The sequence below is a fragment of the Desmodus rotundus genome, chromosome 3, assembly GCF_022682495.2.
Source record: "Desmodus rotundus isolate HL8 chromosome 3, HLdesRot8A.1, whole genome shotgun sequence".
NCBI lineage: Eukaryota > Metazoa > Chordata > Mammalia > Chiroptera > Phyllostomidae > Desmodus > Desmodus rotundus.
The window spans coordinates 172205704-172222560 of record NC_071389.1 but is presented as its reverse complement, the minus strand read 5'-3'; the positions used below and the strand labels follow the sequence as shown (position 1 = coordinate 172222560).

Genomic DNA, 16857 nt, shown 5'->3' with positions numbered 1-16857 from the left:
ACAATTCTGATTAATCATAAAAGAAATGCAGTTTTAATGCAAATTAAAATCATAATTTGCACCTTCTAGACTCTAGAGTTACTAAATTTTAAAAGATTACTAAGTTACTAAGTGTTGGTTAGGATGTGGAACAATTGGAACTCACACGTTCCCAGTGGTGGGATAGGATAGAACAGCAATTTGGGAGTTTCTTACAAAGGTAAACATGCAAATAGTATAGTGAATAGTTCTACTCCTGTATCTTTGCCTAAGAAAAATGAACACATAATTTCTCAAAAAGTCTTCTACAAGGATTAATGAAGCTTTAATTCATAACAGAAAAAATCTAGAAGCAACCATATGTCAACAAGAGTGCAGGTAAACAAATCTTCGTACAATGAAAGAATACTCGGCAATTTTAAAAAACTACTGATAAATGTACATGTCTGAATCTCAACAACATGTATAAACATGAAAAAAAAAAAACCTGTTGAATGAAAGAAGCCCAACACAAGAGAGACATGGTGTATGATTCCCCCTTTTTTTGAAGTTTGGGACTAGGCAGAACCAAGCCATTGGTGACAGCAGAGAAGCAGTTGCCTTTGGCAGAAGGGTGGGATTGACTGGAAGGAAACTGGGGTGGTAAGGGTGGTCTTTGTCTTGTTTAAGCTGATCCACAGGCGTGCATTTGTCAAACCTCACCCATTGTACACTTAAGATCTGCGCACTTCCGTGTACATTTTGCCTCTATACAACTTGAGAGGTGGTCAAGACAAAACCTGGGAGAGTTTGCCGCTTGCTGGCCATCGGTGAAGAGAACTCTACAGTACGTCAGGCAGAAGGATCATAGAACTAAAATATTTGACAACAGTAGCACCTGAGACAGGAAGAGGCTCATTGGCATTAACATGTTCTAAGGTCCTTGTGCTGTTCCAGAGAATTGTAATGATCCTGACTAACTTTAGACTTTAACACAGTTAAGTAGACTATGTTGTCTTCCAAACTCATAGGAAGGCAACCTGAACAGTAATCCAAAAGAAAGAAAGAGTGGGAAAGAAATAGAGAAGTGGGCAAAATGCAAAGCAAAAAATAAGTTGTCAGAAGTAAATCTAAATATATCACTAATTACAACAAACCTGTTTGAACTAAATGCTTCACCTGAACAAAAGTTGTCAAACTGCATAAAATTAGAAACACAGCTATACGGTATTTACAAAAACATCTAAAACTTGAGTTTACTAAGAAATTGGACATACTGAGTGAAACCATCAAGTTTCATACATACATCAAGAAACATACATAATATATAATTCAGTATACATATATGGTAGCAATATATAAACCTAAAATAGTATATTTTTAGGAGTTTAAATACTACAGAACTATAAAGAAAAGCAGGGGAAGATACGCATGGAGCTCAACAGTTACTGCCCAGGCGACAAGACAGGGAAGAGGAGATTCAGGAAGGTTGAGAAACGGCTGCTGAGGGTGCTGAGGGTGTTTCTCAAACTGGGTGATGACGGAAAGTGAAGAAGTAGATGATCATTCGTTCCACCAATGTGTGTGTTTACTCATAAAAAATATAACGTCTGAAATATGGTCTCTAATACAGTGTGAATTCTTAAAGTTTTGCCTCTTTTAGAATTTTGGCTGTTTTACTTACAAGTCCTCATCTAGACAGTTGTACAAAGTACACAGATCAATTGTGTATTTGTAGTACATGACTTAAAGTCGGGCTTTTAAGAAAATGGGCCACTGGCTGGCACCATAGAGGCCTTTTCTTTGTTTGAGTTGCAAAATTGCATGTATCATGTATCAGTTCAACTCTTCACATTTGCAGATATACCACTTTATAATATAAACACCTCTCAAGGCTATACTTTCAGGGATCATTTCTGTAGTTTGTTATAATATAAACACCTCAGAGAGTTCATAAATAATATTAAAACTTAATTGAGTGGCGCCGAATGGGGCAAAACAAATGTTACTTGTCTTTGCAACGGGGTGGGGGATAAGACACTTTTTTTCCAGTTGATGTGAGTTTTTTTGTTTGTTTTCTTCTTATAAAAGAGAAAGGGACAGTGCTTACCTGTAATTAACTATTGTTAACATTGTTAGTGAGTTCTTGATTGAGACAATAATATTGTACAGTGTAATTGAAAGAGACCAACTGAAAACTAAAGACATTGGGGTAAATCACTTAAACCTGGGCCATTTTTTGCCATCGGTCTTATGTGAGAGGATTGGATTAAGGTACTTTCAAGCCCTAAAAATGTGAATGCTCTGTGAAGAAGCAGAGCAGCAGCCAGGGCTGACACAGAAGCTCCAGCCGTGCTGCTGATGAGCTGTATGGACTGAGGAAGCAAATTGACCCATCCGCTGCCCTTATTAACCTTTTTTTACAGGGTGGTTGTTGGGGGGGGGTGATCCATTAAGTATACTGAATTTTTAATGTCTCAGTCTGTAGAGCTGTATTCCCAACCCTCATTCTAAATTTGTCTTGTAATGTGATTGGCTAGCTTACTAAGTAGAATAACTAATGGAAGGCTGCTTCATTAAAGAGCCAGGCTGGCTCCCTGGCTCTTTTCAAACAATAAATTTGCCTTGTGATTTTAAAAGCTTCAGAAGTTGAGTATGTCAGAGACAGCAATGTTGTGTGAGGGATGACTACTATTTTGATTTTTAGGTGCCCACTTTCCTGTTGGAGTGGTCCCTCCAAGAACAAAATCACCAACACCCGAATCGTCGACAATAGCCTCATATGTAACCTTAAGGAAAACTAAGAAGATGATGGATTCAAGAACGGTATTTAGCTAAAAATTAATTTCTAGAAGGATTCTGATGCCTTTTTATTGCTCTCTTATCTGTGTTTCCATTTTTAGTGTTTTATCAAGAAACTTGTTATGTAAGAAAAGCTAACCTTTTAAAAATATATGTACAGGGAATTAGCAGCTCAGAGGACAGACCTACTCCATACCTAACCTAGGTTACCTTTGATCCCTCGGACATGGGCCTTAGTCCACAGTTCATGGAACCTCCTCTAAGATAACTGTCCTGTGTTATCTCTCTTGAAACTTCCAGCATTTACCTTGATGAGAGCAGTGGATACATCCTGTGGGCACCTAAGTGAATGGATTCCAAGCTGACCTGAGTTTGCAGGGCCTTTCAACTGGTAGCTTTGGAGTTTGCCCATCCTCTGGTTACTCTGAGAAATGTAAATTGGGGTTGGGAAATAAGTCCCATATTTCACACTTCCATCTGAGATCCACTTAATTCAAACTGGCTCTAACCAGTCCAATCCTATTCTTCTTAGGAAGATTCTCAGGGTACTTACCTCCCTTTCACCAAGTAGTCTCCAAAATTTGAGCTTTTCATCTTTATAAAGTCTTCCCTTACTTGGCATGAGATCATTTTAAGATAGGAGACTGAAAGGTACTTACTACAAATGAGTAAGTTTATGGTTATCCTTGAAAGCTATTAATGTACAACTGCAAAGTATATGCCAAAAAACTGACGAATCTATATATAAGAACCGTAATTCGTACAAAACTGCAAAGACCTATAAAAATAATAGCTACGTCCCAATATTAACATTAATGGTCATGGTTCTATAATACTATTGTTTGTTTGTTCATAGAGAGCTAGGCATTTTTTTGCAGATTGGAGGGTGTGTTCTTTGGAAATTATAATGCTAAAGTAAACAGAAGAAGGACTAAAAATGCATGTTGAGATCAAGGAGAAAGATGTTAGTGGATTTATATTATTCTTTAACTGTCTTTTTTTATATAACTCTCTTAAATACTAGAAGAAAAGATTTCTACATAATGAAATACTAGGGGAGAAGTACAGAAACTATGGTTACATAATGTTAGTCCAAGGAAGACCTTTATAAGCAATACCAGAAGAAAATAGCTGCAATATAACAAACAATTTCCATAATGTATGAGGGATAAATAGAAACCATTTATTTTTAAGGGTTTTTACGGAAAATATGAAACACAGATCACAAATAAATTAAAATTGTTCAACCCCAGTAATAATTTTTACATTGCTAACTGAGCTTCCCAAATGAGAGACTTATTTCCAATTATAATATTGGAGAAAAGATCTAAAAATTATTAATATCCAGCATCAAAAAGAAGAAAGGAGCCCTGACTGGTGTGGCTCAGTGGATTGGACATCTTGCAGACCAAAAGATCGCCGGTTTTGATTCCCAGTCAGGGCACATGCCTGAGTTGTGGGCCAGGTCCCCAGTTGTGGGGCACGTAAAACAACCAATTGATGTTTCTCTTGCACATTGATGTTTCGCTCCCTCTCTTTCTACCTTCGTTGCCCTCTCTCAAAATACGTAAAATCATTTGAAATTAAATAAATAAGTAAAAAGAAGAAAGTAGATTTCACAATAACTGGATAAAGTTGCAGTGTGATAACATTTTTGTATAAACAGAAAAAAACAAGAAAAATACATTTTTGTGGTTACTAAAAATAAAATGGAAAGGGGTGCTAATGCAGCCGACCTCCCAATCAGTGTTAGAATTTACTTTTTTTATTTTGCAAAAGCAAATTATTTTATTTTACAAATAAATGAGAATCGTTCTTTCTGCACATTAAGCCTTTTCAATTTTCCTTTTCCTTTTAGTTTCTACCTGAGCATTTTAAGACATTTATCCTATACAGTAGAGGGTAGTTCCAGAGTCACAGCTCCCACCCTGCAGACACTTTTCAGATTGGAGTGAAGAAAGCAGTCTTAGCCATTAGCCTAACATCGTGCTCAGGCCGCAGGAATACTTAACTCTCTGCCCTGGGTTTTCCTAAAAATCTCCCCCTAACTCCTCCAGCGTCTTCATCAGTTTCCACCAATTCAGACCATAGCTCCTAGAATATGTTTACTCTTTAAAAAGTCTCTCTCTATATAAAAGTCTGTTATATAGCCCTGGCTGGTGTAGCTCAGTAGTTTGAGCACGGGCCTGTGAACGAACCAAAGGGTTGCCGGTTTGCTTGCCGGTCAGGGCACATGCCTGGGTTTTGGGCTGGGTCCCCCCACCGCCAGTAGGGGGCACACAAGAGGCAACCACACTTTGATGTTTCTCTCCCTCTCTTTCTCCCTCCCTTCCCCTCTCTCTAAAAATAAATAAATGGAATCTTTAAAAAATAATAAAGTAAAACATATAAAAAGTCTATTATATGAAATAAGCTAAAATTTGCTTATAACTAATTATTGAAGTATTTATTTTGGATATTATACCAATATTGTTTTACATCTTTAGTGAGAAAGTAAAAAGTAAGAATTGGTTGTTTAATGGCACTAATATTTTTAAACCCTTCAGTAACGTAAAATCATTAAAATGTTTACAGAAAAGAGATACATCCATAGTTTTATTATTGATCATAAACTAAGGATATTTTCTCTACTAGTCTTTCACAGTAAATACGTGACTTAAAAACATTACCTTTTCATTGAAATAAACCCCCTATTTTCGCCTCATTTGAGTTTTCTACAATTTCCTATTGCAGGACCGAGCTACCATACACTTTAGTATTTAAAAAAGAGAGAGAGAAAGAATATCCGCACTAGTTTCTCCTCCTTCTCCCTCCCCTCCTTGTCTTTCTTTTCCTCATGTACGTGTATCACCAATGATCAGTTAAGGATAAAATAGTTGGCCTTTCTGTTGTTAATCTAAATGACCTCCAAAACCTCCACTTTTGTTTTTGAAGACAAAAGACATGCATTTTAGAATCTATTTTATTTCTACATACTTTTCAGAAGTCATTCTGTAGTGCACTCATGTGTTTATTTTTATTTATAGGAAAGACCAAGAAGTGCAGTGGAACAGCTCTGTTTGGCTGAAAGTACTCGACCTCGGATGACTGTGGAAGAACAAATGGAGAGAATAAGGAGACATCAACAAGCATGCTTGAGGGAAAAGAAAAAAGTATTAAATGTTATCGGTGCTTTAGACCAGTCACCCTTACCGAGTCCTTCAAATTTAAGGGACAATCCATTCAGGGTTACCCAGGTATATCATTTGCTTTTAATCTTTCTTGTGTGAAAATCCAGCATCACTTGAATATTAGAATCATAGAGACATGTCTGATGGGTGTTCAGATGTCTGCAATGTGGATAGTTATTTTATGTTATTTACCTTCTGTAATAATAAGCTAAGGCAGCTTAGTATAATACAAATTGTCCCGTGTTCAGAGAACCAGGGTGAAATGACCGGTTGGATGCCCTTGCATCAGCTGTGGACTTCATCTCCTCTGCTGTAAAGCAGACGCAGCCTGCCCTCTCTGCTTCACAGAGATTCTGAGAAGATAAAAGTGCTTTCAGCAAGTGTAAAATGCCATGCAGGTTACCAACATAGTCCCCGATTCTCATCCCCAAAAATGTGTGTTACTCTGTCCTAATTTAACATGACCTCAATTTCTAGCAGGACAGCTTCTAAAAAAAATTTTTATTCTATTTCAACTTCAGTAAATTGACACCATTCTGTTTCTTATTTATTACCCCAACTCGTACATACAGAACCAACTGGCAGACCTTTTCAGTAGCTTCAGTCTGGTCTATCCCTGTTAGTAGACATGGACCAGCTGAAAGTGCTTCCCTGCGTTCGTAGAAGGTCCGTTGTCATCTCACCAAGAGTAGGCATTGCTGATGGAGATTCAGCTGATTTACAGTTGAATAACCGTGCATTCTACAAATTGCAAAATGGGTGACCTTAGAAATAAAAGGCGAGGATAAAAAAGTGTGCGGAATGCTGCCATGTGTTAATATGCCATGTATTAATATATAAGTAATGTATATAAGCATATTGGTGTGTATTAAATATATCTAGTTCCTCTTGATCTTCATCAGGAAACTGTGAGTGAAGGTCCAGCTCTCTTTCAGAACTCACATGTGCTATCTAGATGGCTGTATAGTATGAATCTGAGAATGCTCTGTGTCTTTTGGACAGACTCGAAGGAAGGACGGTAACACAAAGGAACTGGACACTGTCGTCAGAGAAGACGATGTAAAGGCAAACCATGAAACACCTGCAGCAGAAATTGCTCGACTAGAAGAAGCTGAACCGCAAAATACAGATTTCAGCGAAGAGGTAGAGATTATTTTAGGACAGATAATCCAAAGGGGTAGATTTTTGAAGAGTAGATCAAGTGGTAATAAGGTTTAAAGTCCTGCTTTGTTCTGTCACAGAAGCCAAAGATCTAAGTGAAATGATCAGTTTTGTATAATTTGATGATCAACTGAAAACTTAAAACACGATCAGTCAAGGCCAGACTAAAGCACTGCTAACCCAATTAAATCTGGAATCTTACTTCCCCAAACAGCTAAGAGCAGTGTGCCTCAGGCCTTTGGGCGAATAACTTCTAAAGATACTTGAGTGTAAAGTTATATTTTAGGAGATATTTGACAGGATGTGATTTTCATAATAAACTTTTGTTTGAGAATTATTTTAGATTTACTAATAAATATTAGGTGTGGTATGAATGCTTTGAAAAAGAAAATCTTTTTTCTTATTCTATAGTTTAAAAACACTGAAAATGTTTTTTACGAAACACCTTTCAAACCTGAGCCAAATGGAGTAAATTCTGAAGAAGTGATGGATAAGGAAAGAAACAAAGAAAAAATGCCTGAGGATGTTTCATACAGGTAATAATTAGGGAAAACAAACAAAAAAATCATTCACGAATTTGTATACCTGCTTAAAAATGGTGAACTTCAGCCCTGGCTCGTGTGGCTCAGTGAGTTGAGCACCAGCCTGCGAACCAAAGGGTCTCTGATTCAATTCCCATTCAGGGCACATGCCTGGGTTGCGGGCCAGATCCCCAGTAGGGGTGCACAAGAGGCAACCACACAATGATGTTTCTCTCCCTCTTTTTCTCCCTCCCTTTCTCTCTAAAAATAAAATAAATAAATTTAAAAGAAAAAATGGTAAACTTCAGAGTCAGAAAGTTGGGTTCCAGTCCCAGCAAGTTACCTTCTTCAGGTGCAGTTTCCTCGGTTGTAAAAATGGCTATAATACTAGTTTCTATCTCACAAGGGTGTTGTAAGGATTGAAAAAGAAAATACGTGTATAGCACGTAACACCGTGCTTAGCACCTAGGAAGTAGTCGATAAATACCTTTTTAAAAATGCCAAAAGGCACATGAGCTATAACAAAGTAAGCTCCTTAGCGTTGCCTATGTATTGATAAACGTTCATCAAAAGAAATCGAAGTTGTCTGATGGGCATTCCAAAAACAATAGTGACTGGTTACTTATTTTTTAGCTGTGTTTGTTAACCTGTGTTCTTAGGTGCATATCCTCAATCTCACCCTCCATTAAAGAATCAGCCGTGCTGGAAAAGAGAAATGCTGTGACTTAGTATTACTATCTATGCCTTTATGTCTTCGATGAATAGCTGGGTTGAATTTGGAAAATATTTGGCAATAGTTGATTTTTCAACATCTCTGCTGAATTTTTCTTAATAGGCATAGATGTAACACATCATACACACACACACACACACACACACACACACACACACACAGAGAGACAACAGTCTGGTGATAGCCAGAGGGAAAAGGGAGGTGGGAGAGGGCTGAGGGCCAGGGCGGGGGTGGGGTACCCAGGGACAGAGATGTAAGAGGCTTTACTTTGGGTGATGGGTGCATGGCACGGTGCTCAGGGGACGTTTTGTAGAATTGTACACTTGAAACCTGAATGGCTGTGTTTTTTAACCAGTGTTACCCCAATGAACTCAACAAACAAAAAACATGAGTTTATAATGATCTAGCAACAACAAAAAAAGAATTTGTTGTCCACATTAGGGTATACTAAGGACAACTTATTCTTCCAAAACTTGGCAAATAAAGAGAAATAACCAAGTGTTTACTTTGGCTTTCCCAAATGCAACCAAAGATTTTATGAGGAAATTTGTTTTCTTTTTAGAAGAATTTCACTCACCAATGAATGAGAGACTTAGAATATCGATGTTTTGCTAACCCCGAGGAAATAATGGATTTGAATAGTCCTCAAGGGCTGCTTATACTGTTAAATGAAATAATCTAACAGGGTATTCTGTGCTGACCTCTTCTAGCGGATAACCTCTGAACTCCCTGATTGTTTTTATTTTTTTTTTTTAAATATATTTATTGATTATGCTATTACAGTTGTCCCATTTCCCCCCCACTCCACTCCATCCTGCCCACCCCCCTCCCTCCCACATTCCCCCCCCATAGTTCATGTCCATGGGTCATACTTATAAGTTCTTTGGCTTCTACATTTCCTACACTATTTTTACCCTCCCCCTGTTTATTTTCCACCTATCATCTATGCTACTTATTCTCTGTACCTTTACCCCCCTCTCCCCCTCCCACTCCCTTATTGACAACCCTCATGTTCTAGTTGTTTGCCTAGTTTGCTCTCGTTTTTGTTTTATGTGTGGTCGTTAATAACTGTGAGTTTGCTGTCATTTTTACTGTTCCTATTTTTGATCTTTTTCTTAGGTAACTCCCTTTAACATTTCATATAATAAGGGCTTGGTGATGATGAGCCTCTTCAACTTGACCTTATCTGAGAAGCACTTTATCCTCCCTTCCATTCTAAATGATAGCTTTGCTGGATATAGTAATCTTGGACGTAGGTCCTTGCGTTTAATCTTGGGTAATGTAATTATGATGTGTCTTGTTGTGTTCCTCCTTGGGTCCAGCTTCTTTGGGACTCTCTGAGCTTCCTGGACTTCCCGGAAGTCTATTTCCTTTGCCAGATCGGGGAAGTTCTCCATTATTTGTTCAAATAAGTTTTCAATTTTTTGTTCTTCCTCTTCTCCTTCTGGCACCCCTATAATTCGGATGTTGGAACGTTTCAAGGTGTCCTGGAGGTTCCTAAGCCTCTCCTCATTTTTCCAAGTTCTTGTTTCTTCATTCTTTTCTGGTTGAATGTTTGTTTCTTCCTTCTGGTCCATACCATTGATTTGAGTCCCAGTTTCCTTCTCATCACTATTGGTTCCCTGTACATTTTCCTTTGTTTCTGTTAGCATAGGCTTCATTTTTTCATCTGTTTTTCGAATAGATTCAACCAAGTCTGTGAGCATATTGATAACCAGTGCTTTGAACTGTGCATCCGATAGGTTGGCTATCTCTTCGTCGCTTAGTTGTATTTTTTCTGGAGCTTTGAAGTGTTCTGTCATTTGGGCCATTTTTTTTGTTTGTTTGTCTTGGCGCGTCTGTTACTTTAAGGGGCGGAGCCTTAGGTGTTCACCAGGGCAGGGTAATGCTGGTCGCTGCGCTGTGATGCTGTACGTGGGGGTGGGGCCGAGAGGGAGCAATGGCGCCCGCTTCACTCTCCTCCGGATTTCAGTCTTTCACTCCGCTACCCACAATCAAACTGGGCCCCCCTGGTGCTGGTTCCCGAGTAAGTGGGCCTGTGCACACTCCAGGCCCCTGTGGGTCTCTCCAACAACCTCTCCTGTGAGGCTGGGAGTCTCTCCTGCCGCCCCAACCCCCAGGGGCGCTTTCAATCAGAGGTTTGAGGCTTTATTTCCCTGAGCTGGAGCCCTGGGTTGCGCAGCGGTCTGCTTCTCTGCCCACCGTTCGTCCGGTTTATCTGTGGGCGAATGTGGTGCCGCAATGTGCTATCCGCCACTCTGCCTGCCCCACTCTCCGCCACTCTGAGTCCGGCCCTCTGGGTTTATCTGTGCAAATGTGGGACCGCAGGGTCTGCTAGTGCTCGGACTGCCTGCGCCATTTGTCCCACACTCCGCCAGTCTCAGTCCCGCCACAGCCACGCGAGTCCTCTCCACCCCAGTGCCGTCTCCGCCCCTCCTACCAGTCTGGATGAATGATTATTTTCTGTTTCCTTGGTGTTGGTCCCCCTTGCTGTTCGATTCTCTGTCAGTTCTGGTTGTGCGAGGTGGCGCAGTGTGTCTACCTACGCCGCCATCTTGGTTCTCCTCCCTGATTGTTTTTAACAACATGAAAAGACAGCCTGTCCCCCTTCTGCCAAAACTTAAATCTGATCAAGCCTCAACGTCATACTAGTTATTTAAATATGAAATATAGATCACCGGCCAGTGTGGCTTTGTTGGGTGTTGTCCCACAAACCAGAAGGTCACTGGTTCTATTCCCGGTTGGGACAGATGCTGGGTTGCGGGTTCAGTCCCCAGTTGGGACATGTACAGAAGGCAACTGAGTGATGTTTCTCTCTCACATCAGTGCTTCTCTCCCTTTCTCCCTCCCTTCCTCTCTCTCTAAAATCTAAAATTTAAAAAAAACATTTAAAATTTTTAAATGAGGTATACAATTATCAAAATCCAGAATGTGATAAACTATAAGGACACATAAACCAGGTTCTTTCACAAATAATTGGCAAAGACTGAAAGGGGCTTGGGGAGTTAGGATATTTTATGTTTTTTCGGGCAAATACACTGTATAGACTTTGTTCTGATCCTGACTCAAACATAACTAAAACGATATTATGAGGAAAGCTGGTAAATTTGAGCACTGATTGTATATTTGGTGATTTTATGATATAAATATAAACTGAAGTATTTACAGACTGAGTGATGTGTCTGGAATTTGCTTTAAAAATAATTTGGGAGTTTAGCTCTGGCTGGTGTGGCTCCGTGGATTGAGTGCCGGCCTGTGAACCAAAAGGTCAGCGTACATGCCTGGGTTGAGGGCCAGATCCCCTATAGGGGTCTGCAAGAGGGAACCTATCGCTGTATCTCTCACACATAGATGTTTCTCTCCCTCTTTCTCCCTTCCTTCCCCTCTCTCTAAAAATAAATAAATAAAATCATTTTAAAAATAATAATTTGGGAGTTTAGATGAATCAAGATTGGCAAAAGTAGATAATTACTGAAACTCATTGTACAGATTTCATATTCACTCTTAATAATTTTTGCAATTTCCATAAGAAAGGGAAAAAATTAATTGCAAGCAAAATATTAGCAGTTCTTAAGTATAGGGCGTGGCATCTTTTCTATATGGTTCAAATTTAATAACAATAGTGAATTGGAAGAAAAGTTAATTGCATTCTGTAATAAATTTTAAAATACCTATCTTCATTAGCCCTCAGGATGAGACACAGATCACAAATCATAAATCCGAAGGCCACCCTGAAGAAAACACAAAGGACAGTATTCAAGAGCAGGAAGAAAGTGTCACTTCTTATGAACCAGCTCCCGAGGCTTCTAAAGGAAACCAAACAATGGCAGGTAGGTATTACACATTTCATCATTTTCTCAGTGGTGCTTCCTCTGAACCTCCCTATTTTGCATGTGAAGGTTTTAGCAAGACAGCCTTTTAAGTACCTTGACCACAGAATAACCAACCTTCGCCTTTCACAAGCACCTTCTGGGCTGAGGGGCCGCTAAAAAAAGCAGGAAGGGGCAACCCCTGCCTAACCAGCTAAATCCACACAGAGCCTGTCCTGGCTCGGGATCAGTTTGTTCAGTTTTGGTTTTGGTTTTAACCTTAACACATACCAAACATTTTTTTCTAATGAGAAGATTCTTCAGTACTTGGACAATTGACGTGTTTCTCTGAGACTGGATTCTCGGGGTGTTCACATTTTTAGATTCTTCACATATCTTTTTTTCTCTTTTTCCTTTCTTTAGGATTTTGGGTGAAGGGTAGGGATAGGGGATCACACCACCAGTGCATATTACCAGCTCAAAAAACCATTCCTAGTAATATTCCCTCTGTCCCCCACCCCCAGTCATTTTGCAGAAGGGTAAGTACAATGAAATTCAGTTATTCAGGATTATTCTTAGGCAGAGCATGTTTTGTATTTTGTATACATATAACATGCAAATTTAAATCATTATGTTTCTTCGTAACACTATTAACCACCGGTTTTCCTTTGTCTCTATCACCTGTGAAGTGGTGTACACAGAAATACTTTTTTTGCACTGTCACTGACCCTTTTAGTTATTGGTGTGGCAGGTCTGGGTCAAAGTCCTGTGTGGATGGATGTATTGACACCGAATTTACACTATCTGTAGCCTTTAGCTGCATGGAACTAGAAAAGCGTTTTAAAAAGTGATTCACAGACACCTGAAAACTGATTTCAAAGCAAAAAAAATTTTTTTAATTATTTTTTCAGTTTTATGTAAGATAAAATTGAGATACATAATATTGCATACGTTTAAGATATGCAAGGAAGAAGAATGTTTCAGCAGCTTTCCAAGACATTTTGTGCTGAATAATCGGTTCCCAGACCAGAAAGGAGCACCCAGCACAGCTCTTCATTCCTCCTCGGAACACGTTCTTGCTGTGTGGGGTCACAGCGTCAGGTTTCCTTCCCCCGGTGTCGTAAAGATGTTTCTCTTCTCACATTTTCTTGGTGTGTTTCAGGGAAAAGTCCGTCCTCCTCTCCTGAGTCGCCAGCCTCACCGGTTCCGTCTGCTCAGCCGCAGCTCACGGAAGGATCGCATTTCATGTGTGTGTAGTCTCAAAAAAGTATGTTGTTTCCCTTTGCACTTCACCCTTCCAGTTCCCGACGGAATTTTATTAATTTATCAGTTTAGCGAATAAAAACTGGGATTAATTCTAGATCGCGCTTAGGCATCGGTGCCAGAGCAAGTAACACAACATTTCCAGCATTGGCCCTTCCAGCAATGGGCTGCCTGACAGCGTTCTCTCTGTCTCTTATTTCATCTGTAAAAACAGCAAAACCTGGAGGGTGCATCCTGTGCCAAAACAAGCCTCACGGTGTTTTGCAGCTGTGTTCCCATTCAATGCTCCTTTCCACAGTCGGGTCCGAGCAGTCTGTTTAAGCCATTGCGTGTTGATTGAGTAATGTTTTTTAAGTTAGTGTGACATGTCTACCCCGTTGGGAGTTTGTTAATTTTTTTTGAAGACAAAGAAATGTTTGAGGTATAGCCAAGTAGATGGAACATTAAAATCTTCAAGCTATATCAGACAAATTCATTCTAAATTTTTAAGACAGGGAAATAGTTACTCAAAAAGCCTTGGGTGGGGAAATGAAGAAGGAGAAAGCCTTTCTTTGAGTGATGTTTCTTAGACCACAGCTTCAGAACTGAGAATAGTTTTCTAAGGTCTTACTTTTAAATTTCAAACAATTGCTAAATGCCGCCTACAGTTCTGTACACATAGGTATACACTGTTTTTAACTTCTCAGAAAAACTGTGAGGTGTGGAATGAGTGCTTTGTGCCTTTTTTTTTTTTTTTTTTTTTTGCATTTTTTTCTCAAAGTATCTACCAGATCTGGAAATGTTTTGTACCTTAAGGTGACCACCAGTTTCTGTTGTACGTGACCATTGTTACTAACACATGACTTGACTTTTTCATTCTCAAACTAAATGATTGCGAATACTAGCTCGACTAGGTTTACTCTGTAGTACTTCTTTTCTAGAATCCACTTTCACTCCCACCTTTTGGTGGCAGCTGTGATCTGTGCCCTTCCTTTCAGCCAACCGGATTCGTGTTTACCTGGCTTGTCATAATTGTAACTTTTATTTGAGATCTTGCCTGGCTGGAGTCCAGAAGAGGCCTCTGTTGGGTCTCAGTGGTATCAGCAGGATTGATATCCCTTCCGGAGCCACAAACCATCTATCTGTTATAGTCTTACCTGTGACTTGCCTCTGTCGCTCATGTATTTAATCTTCGAACTTAGTATGTTCGGCAGTGACAGTTCTCACTAGTGACAGAATAACATCAGACATGGGAGTAATAAGCATTATGCCCATCTGATTCCTTCTGTATAAACAGTTGGTCGGTGGCCTCTGTCTCAGTGGAGAAATGCACATTGAAAGCCATTCTTGTCTTTTGGTTCAATAAATAGCTTACAACTCATTGTATGCAGGCCATTCTGATAAAGAATGTTCACCGTTAAAACTCAAGAACATTTCCAGGTTCTTTGCATTGTCGTTATTGGATTTTGTTTTGTTTTACTTTTATTTCAAGAGCCACTAGCATTACACACTGGACTGGCTGAGGTACGGTCATCGCTGGCGCTTTTCCAGTCTGGCGTGCAGCCACCGCAAACAACTGGTGATGCTCAAACGTGTGTCACCTCACATCTCCATGCTGTGCGTGTGACATCTCTGAACTGGTAGTTTTGGCAGAACTGAGAACGTTTTACAATGACACTGCTGTGTAGGCAGCTTAATACATTATTGGATATTCTAGTGAAGCTACGCATATCTTTGCTCATTTTGTGGGGGATCTTCTGGATTCAGCCACAAATCTGGGTACATTTTTTATTCTGAATTGATAGTTAATTGCATTATGTTTCTTTGCTGTGTGGATTAAGCTTATGGAAATGAATAGAAAATGTATTATGTTTTAGGGTTTTCACGGCCGCACTTGTCGCCCCCCCTTAGTTACTTTAGGAAATGGTCAGTCAGTAACTTGCAAGTGTTGAAGTGAATTTCCCTCCCTTTATTTTGCAGCTACCCTGACTTCTGCTGAAACCATTCAGACCTAAGGACACGGACCTTCAGCAATGTGAGAAGATATTGTACAGTATATTTTAAATCTATGAAATTCATAGTTCTGATGCTTTTGGCCACAGAGCATCGTTTTATCACTTATGGAAAATGTTTATTCCAAAACAGCTTTAATGGCCCATCCGTACACTCCCTGATCTCTGGGTTGTTAGCCCGACACCAGCTTGCTGCTATGATTTCAGAGCACAGAGGTCAAGGTGCTTTTCACCGTGCAGCCCACCGCCCGCGCTCCGAGTCGCTCATTTCCACGTTTGGATGTTTCTAAAGTCTGGGTGGAGTTGTATTTCGTTTTTCTCTTCGGTACATCATTTTAGTTATTTCCAATGAAGCTTGTCTTCTTTTGTCCTTTTTTCATTCCCATTTTGGCTACTGCAGGGCTTTGTTTCACACTTGATTTGTAAAAATTTTATATATATATTTAAAATGTGCCATTTTATTATTGCTAAGTGAAGTACGTCCCGCTTTCCGCTCTAATTATTTCTCAGTCAGATTTCAGTGTCAGCAGTTACTGCCTCACTCTTGTCGGCTTAAACACAAATGTTCTCGCTTACTGTTTCTTGCAAAACAATTTAAAATGTGGGTGTTCTGAAGTACTGGGCTTCTACGTCATTGGAATAGATGTGTACAGCAATAAGCAGGTTTTCAAATCCAGTACTTAGTTTGTGTACAAATGTAATTATGTTCATTGTGTATATATTATACAATGAGCACATGTAATGTAAGTATTAAAGGCTACTTACTATTGTTTAAATGCAAATGTTCATATCTCATTTCTTTTTTTATCATGTTAAATAAATGTTGATGTTCTTAAATAACTTGTGTTAGAATTTTTGCTCTTTCCATCTAAAATGGAAAGTCTGAGGCCCAAGCGACTTCTAAAAGAAGAAGGAAGTATGTCCATCTTAGTAGAGAGGACACCGTAAAAGGGCCTTCTCTGTCGTCCAGTCCAACCCTCCCACGTCAGGCTGAGGAACTTCAGGCCCAGAGAGAGAAGTTGATTCGGCCACAATCACATTCCATTTAATGCAGAATGTGGACCAAACTTGCCTTCTAAGTTTTTCTGACTTGCCTTCTAAGGCAAATCAGCACCACTGGGCAAATTCAGTTTGGTGCCGTCTTCCATACCTCTTTCTGTTTGTTTCCATGTTGCAGAAAGAAGCTTTAAGCATCTGTAGTCTCATTCCGCTTAGTGGTTTGGACTTGGAGGGGATTGTGGAGAGTCGAGGGTTATTTCTCTGACACAAGTAACTAGAAACTGTTTCATCATAAGTAGGACCCGCAGAGATCATTTTCTCTTACAATTCATTCTTTGCAGATGTTCACGCTCTTCAGAATCAATTACATTTTCTTCCCTCTGTAACCTTTTGTTCATGCTCTACATTGTTCCCAGAGTGCAAGGAAATTTGATGCTTTTGGATTCCTAT

At 39.5% G+C, this 16857-nt stretch overlaps 1 protein-coding gene across 5 annotated transcripts in view; it reads left to right on the top strand.

The window, feature by feature from the left end:
- The window catches only part of PLEKHA5 (pleckstrin homology domain containing A5), a 200433-nt gene extending 184422 nt beyond the window's left edge, over positions 1 to 16011 (top strand). For 4 of the 5 annotated variants that reach the window (XM_045184053.3, XM_045184049.3, XM_045184050.3 and 1 more), the window contains 7 exons: positions 2666 to 2784; positions 5787 to 5996; positions 6933 to 7073; positions 7503 to 7627; positions 12030 to 12175; positions 13317 to 13421; positions 15377 to 16011. In XM_045184053.3, the coding sequence (XP_045039988.2) occupies positions 2666 to 2784; positions 5787 to 5996; positions 6933 to 7073; positions 7503 to 7627; positions 12030 to 12175; positions 13317 to 13411 (836 nt within the window). In that variant the 3' untranslated portion in view covers positions 13412 to 13421; positions 15377 to 16011. The remainder of the gene's footprint in view (positions 1 to 2665; positions 2785 to 5786; positions 5997 to 6932; positions 7074 to 7502; positions 7628 to 12029; positions 12176 to 13316; positions 13422 to 15376) is intronic. The other variant, XR_006653308.3, reaches the window with a different exon arrangement.
- The last annotated feature ends 846 nt before the right edge of the window (positions 16012 to 16857 follow it).